General features: G+C 43.1%; 1 protein-coding gene across 2 annotated transcripts; it reads right to left on the bottom strand.

The window, feature by feature from the left end:
- Window positions 1-425: 425 nt before the first annotated feature.
- Window positions 426-5,718, bottom strand: LOC137255946 (uncharacterized PE-PGRS family protein PE_PGRS54-like). Of its 2 annotated transcripts, XM_067793554.1 has the most exons (5): window positions 5,610-5,718; window positions 5,202-5,291; window positions 3,165-3,308; window positions 2,200-2,736; window positions 426-2,151 (listed from the first exon to the last, which is right to left on the bottom strand). In XM_067793554.1, the coding sequence occupies exons 2-5, from the start codon at window positions 5,263-5,265 to the stop codon at window positions 632-634; spliced, it is 2,265 nt and encodes a 754-aa protein (XP_067649655.1). In that variant the 5' UTR covers window positions 5,266-5,291; window positions 5,610-5,718; the 3' UTR covers window positions 426-631. The 2 variants fall into 2 exon arrangements, with proteins under 2 accessions (XP_067649655.1, XP_067649654.1); XM_067793553.1 differs by having other exon boundaries at window positions 426-2,736.
- Window positions 5,719-9,432: the final 3,714 nt, after the last annotated feature.

Genomic DNA, 9,432 nt, shown 5'->3' with positions numbered 1-9,432 from the left:
AAATGAATTGGGTACTTGAACGTTACTGAACGACTTGAGATGATCAATATTTCTGAAGCTCAAGTTGAACGTCTTAGTGAAATTCCTCTGCTTCAGTTTGCATATCTGAACAGTATTTGCGAAATAGGACCAATACTTCTGCCTCCTGGGACGTCCCGAAATAAATGAAATGATCATGAATTATCAAATTATGTAAGGTCAGTATAAGCACCATATTGCCGTATTCTCATGGCCATGTCATATTGGGTCAGAATATGCTGAACATGGATTTTGAAGAAACATCGAGTCGACAGCATAATGTTTCATTTTCAGTAAAATGAGTTTAAAGGGTTTTAATTTTAATTCAACTACAACTCATATTCCACGTAAAGTGCAGGTGGATACTTCATAAAATGTGTGGTAAAAATGAGAAACTGAATTGAAAATATAGACAAAAGTTTATTTTTTTTTGTTTCAGCGTACAGTCACTATGACAGAATATACACAGTTGTTTTATTTCACAAGAAATGGAAAATGATGTCTGCTTTCCACAGCCTGTGAGGAACCAAAGTGAACCACCATACGTATGATCATACCTTGACAACCAGTCTACCCGCTTGGATCCTCATTTGGAATTAAATGTTCTATGTTTTCAATAAGAGGTGTAGCTTCGTTTCTTTCCATTGCCCCCGTTCACCCCGTTGCCTGAGGAGGCCCTTGCACTAGCAAAAGCCCTTGCTCTTGCCCTAGCTCTTGCTCTTGCTGAACCACCCGATCCGCCAGAACCACCTGAACCGCCTGATCCTCCCCGTGACCTTCCCGCTGCACTTGCCGCAGCTCTTGCTCTTGCACTTGCTCTTGCAAGGGCTCTCCTGAGGAATGCGTATCCTCCGTTGTCATCATCATCGTCACCGTTGCCATTGCCATTGCCGTTGCCATTGCCATTGCCGTTACCATTGTCGTCTCCCCAACGGTCATCATCATCCCAATCGTCGTTGTCATCATCTCCCCAACGGTCATCATCATCCCAATCGTCGTTGTCATCATCTCCCCAACGGTCATCGTCATCCCAGTCATCGTTGTCATCATCACCCCAACGATCATCGTCATCCCAGTCATCGTTGTCATCATCATCCCAACGATCGTCATCAAAACGATCGTCATCAAAACGATCGTCATCGAAACGATCGTCATCGAAACGATCGTCATCCCAATCATCCCAGAAATCATCATCGTCACCATTGTCACCATTGCCATTGTCATTCCAGTCATCATCATCCCAGTCAAAGTCATCCCAGTCATCGTCATCAAAGTAACCATTGCCATTGCCATTGCCGTTACCGTTGCCGTTGCCGTTGCCGTTGCCGTTGCCGTTTCCATTACCGTTGCCATTGCCATTGCCGTTACCGTTGCCGTTGCCGTTGCCGTTGCCGTTTCCGTTTCCATTACCGTTCCCATTGCCATTGCCATTGCCATTGCCGTTGCCATTACCGTTGCCGTTGCCGTTGCCGTTGCCGTTGCCGTTGCCATTTTCGCCATCACCGCAGTCGTCGCCATTATCGAAACCCCAGTCATCATCATCTCCAAAGCGTCCGAATCCTCCAGATCTGAAACTTCCACTTGATCCGCGGGAACCACGAGAGCCCCGGGAGCCACGAGAGCCCCGGGAACCACGAGAGCTCCTGGAGCCACCAAATCCAAATCCCCTGGCGGAAGCAGATGCATCAGCGGAGGCGCTAGATGAGCCGAAACCACCATTGATACCAGCACCTGCGTTTGCAGCAGCACTAGCACTTGCACGAGCAGAGGCTTCGGCAAACTCACCTAGAAGTGCGGCAATGTTAGCAGACGCTGAGGCGTCAGCAGAAGCCGAAGCAGATGAGGATCCAAATCCACCAAATCTACCACCGAATGCACGGGCAGCTGCATCAGCGCTTGCTCTTGCACTTGCTGAACCAAATCCAAAGCCGCCTGCACCACCACTTCCGCCAGCTCCACCAGCACCGAAACCGACTCCACCGGCTCCACCGGCACCGAAACCGGCTCCACCGGCACCGAAACCAGCTCCACCGGCTCCACCGGCACCGAAACCAGCTCCACCGGCACCAAAACCGGCTCCACCAGCACCAAAACCGGCTCCATCGTCTCCATCGGCACCAAAACCGGCTCCACCTGCACCGAAACCAGCTCCACCGAATCCACCGACACCACCAGCTCCACCGGCTCCACCGGCACCACCAGCACCACCGGCTCCACCAGCACCACCGGCCCCAGCACCACCTGAGAGCACGCTTGTGAGGAGGCTGACGACTGTTGACAGAAGGTTGAGGATTGCCCCATCGTCATCATCGTCATCATCATCGTCGTCATCATCATCGTCATCATCATCATCGTCATCGTCATTATCGTAGTCATCGTCATCATCATCATCGTCGTCGTCGTCATCATCATCATCATCATCATCGTCATCATCGTCGTCATCATCATCATCATCATCATCTCCCCAATCTCCAGCTCCTCCGCCACCTCCTCCAGAGAGGAAGTTAAGGAGACCGGGTAGGGGTCCTCCGACCACACCGATAGGGAATCCCTCTGGGAAGGGAACTTCTGGGTATGGCTCTGGGCGGCCGCCACCGTACAACCAGCTATCATCATCACCATCATCGTCGTCATTTCCATTTCCGTTTCCATTACCATTGTCATAACCGTTACCATAGCCTTTCGACTTCCAGCCATAGCCTGGCTTCACTCGGTCATCTGGAAATACAGATGGTGTTGTGTATAGGTGATGTTATATGATGAGCGTCATTAAAATATCGATTCACATGACTACATTTGTCACTACAGAGATGGATTCATGAAGGCCCGGGTCAGAGCACTGGCCTTCAGTAACCCATGCCTTTCGTTTCTATCAGGATCTGATGGTCAGGCTCGCTGACATGGTTGTCACATATCTACGGTTTCCAACTGCGCAGATTGATGCTCATGCTCATCACTGGATTGTCTGGTCTAGGACTGATTAGTTACAGACCGCCACCATATAGCTGGAATATTGCCAAGTGCGGCGTACAACTAAACTCCTTCACTCAAAAAGAGATGTGCCGGAAGGGGCACTGAACATGGTGGAAAAGTCCTTATTGGGCTGTCAGGCGCGAGTTGCGTCTGTTGGATGGTTCAAGACTTACCGTTTTTGATGAGGATGGAGCATTCGCAAGTAGCTTGAGAGTAGGCTGTACCTACAGCACACCACATAACCTTCCATCCTGTCCCAGGGATGAATTGTTCGAACTTCCTGTTGTCCCCCTTGTATGGCCTTTTGTCGCATGGTGCTGTAAGTATTGTAAGGAACATAGTCCGATTCAAAACTGATACTGACATATAGCTATATAAAAAGAACTAATCAAACCGGAGAACACATATGAATTCATAAAAAGTGAATAAATTGTGAAACAAAACAATTTAAGTGGAACATATTACAGATCACTGGTGCTTACAAAACTGTTTAACTCACATGTACCTGTATTGTTGTTACAAGCCTGATACAATAATTCGAAACTAGGTTTCGCCCTCATGATCATAGTTTCCTGCCACGAAAAGGGACAAAACTCTGCGAAACGAACTATTAGCAGCGTTCGAACACAGTGACAATGTGTATTCATGTGCACATGTGTATGGTAGCCTATGTAGGTGATTATTGAGAGAGAAACAACAATTTCATTAGCGATAGCGATAGCGATAGCGATAGTCTGTTGCAATATACCATTGCGATAGCGAAAGTCTGTTGCAATATACAATTGCGATATAGCGATGGCCTGTTGCAATATACAATTGCAGAGAGCTATAGTCTGTTGCAATATACAGTTGCGATATAGCGATGGTCTGTTGCAAAATACAATTGCGATATAGCGATAGTCTGTTGCAATCAACTATTGCAATAGTTTTTCTTCTCTCTTTTCTCATTTCCCAAATAATTGTATAGTTTATACGAAACGGAGACAGGTTGATGTAGTTTCAGTCACTCTTAATAACTGACAAGCAACTTGAGATTGAGACCGAGTAAACAGTTAACACAAGTCTGCACCGAACATTCTGCATTTTGCGCTGTGCATTTATCAGTGAAAGTCAATTACTAAACTACCCACAGTCACTGATACATTGACAGTATTCTGTTTCTTCTATCGATTAGTTGCTATCGGAGACTCAACAATTGCAATCCATCTATACTTTGATGCACCTTTACAGCCCTAGTCGCCTGGCGATACAGGAATGAACTCAATTTCTTGTTACAATTGCTGAACAAGTAGTTTTACAAATATAGCCCACTGTTGCTTGAATGACAGGACCTTTATTGATAAGGGGGCTGTATGGTTGCTTAGTAGTTGAAGCATTCGCTCGTCTCAGGTTCGATTCCCAAAGTATATACAATGAGTGAAGCCCATGCCTGGTGTCCCCCGAGGTGATATTGATGGCATATTGTTATAAGCTGGGTAAATCCATAGTCATTGCCTCAATCGTTGAGGAACAGAAAACATATCAAGGATTATATTGTAGCTGTTATTCGCCATACAGTTATGAATATCACACACAATTTACTCCAGCTGACTGAACTGTTTTTTCAAATATCAGCACTGATAATTCGTTCTACAGTATCATAAATACTCCACTGAAGGAGAAAGGATTTACTATACAGTTCCAGAATCAAAAGCATGTGTGTATAATGTAGTGTCATGATATGGTGAAACATGTCAGCGTACCGTGTCACACAGACATGTTACTGTATAAATATCATGCGGAAACATGTATTGTTTCTCACTGTTTACTAACAGTGACAAAACCCTCTACTACAAACACAGTCTTTGACGTCATGTCATGAATGAACAGGACACCAACGATCCTGAAGACGGGGGCGATGGCAACAATCAGTCTTGCCAGTGTCCCCTTCCACATGTTCTTTCGTTGTGCACTTACACTGTAACAGTGATCCTAACCGACTTGCAAGACATTCAATGAATGAGTGAGTGAGTGAATGTTGGTTTAAGCTGCTTCTAGCAATGTTCCAGCAATATCAAGGCTGGAAACACCAGGAATTATCTTCATGCATTGTACCCATGTGGGGAATCGAACAGGGTCTTCGGCGTGACAAGCAAGTACTTTACACACAAGGCTACCCCACCGCCCTATAGTCAATGAAACAAACTAGAAAGTGACATGAGAGCACCTACGTTTTTTAATAGCGTATCCAGTGACCGCCACCAAAAGACACGCTAGAGGGACAAAACACTTCATTTTGAAAGATGCGGGCCAACGAAATTCTGAAAAAGTAAATAAAATAACAGAATCACAGATTGGAAAAACGTAAGTTGTTAATAACCCAACAGAATCTGTTGTTAGCGAAATGGCATGAACTCACATAGAAAATTCCTACAACCTGAATTATTAAAGAAGGGAATGAAAATGAGTGACAGAAAGTATTTTTTTAGAGCAAAATGAATTTTTCGAGGAATAGTTTTAACATTGCTGGTGAGATGATGAACAACATAAAATCCCACCATCGGTTTAGAATATCCACGTTTGAGGAAGTAGTTCCGATTCCGTATTCATATGACATTCCACTTTTCACACTTACTCACCTCTTTGGCTCTGCCCGCCCGGACAGCTGTGGATGAAAGCAAGGTAGCTGTTGTGGCGGGTGCAGAGCTTGTTTCAGTTTTATAAGCAACCAAAATGTTCACGCATGCGCTGTGAAGTCTTCGTCATGCTCTGTGACAGCAAACCAGTGCTACCTCGTGTCTACGTGAATTATTATTGGGCGGAACCTGGTTCGCCAAAATCTGCGACATGTGTCATTTTTATGGTGATACTACGACGCCGACACGGGATTGTCATAGGATGACCGCTCTACACCACTGAACTTTACATTTGAAAATTCATAAATCATGATTCCCTTGAAGATCCGGGTTAAAACTTCTCTTCAGTAAACCTATGCTTGTCGTACGATGCGTCTTTAGGGGTCTGGGGGTCAGAGTCGGTGACTATGGTTCATGCCATAGTGTGTCAGTCACTTCATTGTGCGGCCCAGGCAAGATTATCCACAGACAACCGTCATATTGCTAGAAACGTGCCCAGTATGGCTCTTAAACAACAACAACAAAAAAACCCAAACGCAAAACGTTGATAACGAAGAATTCCTAAAAGAAACCCAATTCCAAGAGGCAGTCCTTACTAAACAAGTACATTATCAAGTTTAACATGCAGTTCTTGGCATTTAAACAAAAAAACAAAGCAAAAACAAAGCATAAAAACCCGAGTAAAATAAAAAAATGAAAATCAACAAGAATTTAAATCAATGAAGGTAATATATTTATATTTCGAATAAGGGGGCATGGAACTGCCCGGCAGTGTTCATGTCCAGGTAGAATCAGGCAAGCTTATCACCTGCTTAGGTACAGAGTTGCTTTTGAATATTATGGATAAATTTAGACACACGAATAAAAAGATCTAGTCGGGTGCAGCATATTACTGTGCATAGTTGCTTCCCTTCGATGTGGCAGAATCCCGAACATTTGGAATCGAATGTCTTATGTGGAATATGCAAGTTTGTGTTCGTCATCACCAACCCATCGTCGAAGGTTCGTTAAAGACATAAAAATTTGTTTTGCTTTCTCACATTAGACTGACACACACGGTATTCGCATGCTATTCAAACCGGTGTTACTTCAAACACATCTACTTACCCATGTCATCAAGAGAATTCCTCTTTCAGGTACCAAGGTAAATAAACAAATCTGATAAGGTCTGTTAAAGGTAAAGATAATATAACTATACGATTCTTCATGCGTATGTGTTTACATATTAGCGTTGGTCCTCGTCCACAAAGCGCTCGTAACTTTGTCCTTTGTCGATTTGTCCTTTTACGATTTGACTATATGGAAGACGAATGACGAAGTCCTACGAACACTGTGGATAGGGTCCCGGAATACTGTTTTACATATGTAATTTGTAGTATACATTTCATATGTCATAAGAAGACGTAATAGTCTAATAGTCGTGGATGTTGCACATTAAGAGTGTAAAGAAAAAAAACAAAAACACCCCCCAAAAACACCCCCAAAACAAACAAACAAAAACACCCCCAAAGTACAAAGTCGATGGAGACGACTGATTTAGTTTATGTCTATAACGTGTTCAGTATTCTATCGATACGCATGGGTGTGGCTTCACATGTTGTACCCGGTGGGGATGTGAACCCATCATGCTTTAGCCACTTGATTCCTGATGGAGAAAATGGTGGACCCGCTAGGTAGCGAAAAGTTGTTTTGTTGAGTTATTCCCTCTGAGTGTTGGTTCGAATCCTTAATTCACTTTCATAATGTGTATTATGTTGGTTTTCAGCGCGACAGCATAGCTTCTGGTGTTATCACAAGATTCAACACCTAGATACAAATGTTTAAGCTAAAATCACACATTCTTTAAATATATGGCAAATGTTAGATACGGGTACCAATTGTATATCCACGTGTTCATGAGTATGTTCATGACATGCCTGAAATATTGCCTGTGTAAATCTTAACTCACTTAACTCATATGTATATAGTTGAGCAATGGATGTGGTATGGGTGTTGCGTTTTAGTTAATGTGGAAAGACATTTAAAAGGAAATACATGTTAAATCAAACGTTTGATACACTGTGTGACCGCAGAAGTGCAGAAAGTAAATATTAAGAACACGGTGTACAACATGTAGTCACACTTGTATTTAGGTGTACTTATGGTCTCTTTGGAATACGTATTATTTTGAAATTTTACTTATTCTGTTTTAAGACAGTTGCCTTCTTACTCTCCCCAAAAAGGAAACGAATAATTGAGTGAATTAAATTTTACGCCGCACTCAGCAGTGTTTAAACAATATGGCAACGGTCGGGTAAATATTCGACCAGACAATCCAGTGATCAGCAGCATGAACATTGATCTGCGCAAGTGGGAACCGATGACGTGTCAAACAAGTCAGCGAGTCTGACCACCCAATCCCTCTAGTCGCCTTTTACGACAAGCATAGTCGCCTTTTGTGGCAAGCATGGGTTGCTGCAAGACCTATTCTATCCCCGGATCTTCAGAAGTCGAAACGAATTGGTGATAATTATATATGAATTTTCAGATAGTTTTCCGAACTAATGTTTGATTGTTATAATTTCGCCATTATCATGCTGGTTTGTGTACATGGAACGAATGCACGGCGCAAAAACGTATCTTCGGAAACATAAATGGACGTTTACGTTTAAAAGTATCCAAAAGCATGAAAATGTCATGGAGAAAAAGTGGTTCGCAACTTTCTCATGCAGTTCTTAGGAATCGTGAACAGGGACATCGCCTTTATAGGCCGTCTTGCTTTGAGATAGACATTGACATTTTAGTTAAATGAAAGAACACCGTCATTCCAACACAACAAACATTCCAACTGGATTTCTGGAGGCTAGGTAGTCTCAATCTGCCATTGACGCCACCTCAATGCTCACCAGAGCACCGTTTCGAGAAGCTGGACTTCACGCCAGACGACACTATTTTGGCCCTGTAGTTCGACGGCTATATCGACGTCGGCGGTTCCAGTGAGGCAATTACGTTCGATTTATAAATCTACAAAACTGGCGACATGTATGGTTCACCGACGAAATCGCGTTTTTTGTTTCAGTGCCGTCACGGAGGAGTACGTATCTTTCGACGTCGAAATGAATTTTTACCCAAGACTGTGTCGCTCTGGTTGATTGATATGGCGGTGAAAGTGTCATGATGTGGGGAGTCATAGCCTACAGTTAGATATCAAACCTGTGCGCCTTTCGGTACAGAGAGAAATATTACGGATTCACGTGGTTCCGATCATGGACTTCCAGAGGGAGTTGTTCCATCAAGATCTAACACAGCACATGCCACTTTTCAGTGTCTTAAGAATGAGAACATTACATCGATTTCACTGCATCGGCCAGAATTCAACAAGGTCAAATTAAAAGCCATATGTAGTCCATATAGAAACTTTTCAGACAGTTTTAATGTTCATGGTAGTCACAAGCTATAGCGAAGAAGATGCAAATACGTCTCCACGTATCAGATTTTTTATAACCTATATATGCTAACATACATTTGATCTTTTATACCGTGCAGTTTGACTGTACCTGATCAAAAATTACATTTGTTGTCTCATTTTAAATTTAGCAGATTAAATTCCTGAAAATATAGTTTTGTGTTTCTTTGTGGGGAGATTGATGCTATCAGTTGAACAGAACCCTTTCGGAAAACACCTGTTGGCATCACAGATGTGTCGTTTTACATAATTTTCATTACTGCTGCGTTTTAAAAGCTAAGTGGTATCTGTTTTGACAGGTAATTATTCTTTGGTTTTGACGTCATTTACCTTCAGACATTATCTGTCATTTAGTTTTATCTTTTAACCCACACTGTATGC

The sequence above is a fragment of the Haliotis asinina genome, chromosome 11 (assembly GCF_037392515.1).
Source record: "Haliotis asinina isolate JCU_RB_2024 chromosome 11, JCU_Hal_asi_v2, whole genome shotgun sequence".
Classification (NCBI taxonomy): Eukaryota; Metazoa; Mollusca; class Gastropoda; order Lepetellida; family Haliotidae; genus Haliotis; species Haliotis asinina.
This window is presented reverse-complemented; position numbering and strand designations above follow the sequence as displayed.

Bases quoted from the DNA above. Each gene is read 5' to 3' on its own strand.
- LOC137255946 (XM_067793553.1), bottom strand. From the start codon at position 5,265: ATGAAGTGTTTTGTCCCTCTAGCGTGTCTTTTGGTGGCGGTCACTGGA. The intron at 3,309-5,201 runs GTAGGTGCTCTC...CAATACTTACAG, and splicing joins TGGATACGCTATTAAAAAAC to CACCATGCGACAAAAGGCCA. The intron at 2,737-3,164 runs GTAAGTCTTGAA...CTGTATTTCCAG, and splicing joins CTCCATCCTCATCAAAAACG to ATGACCGAGTGAAGCCAGGC.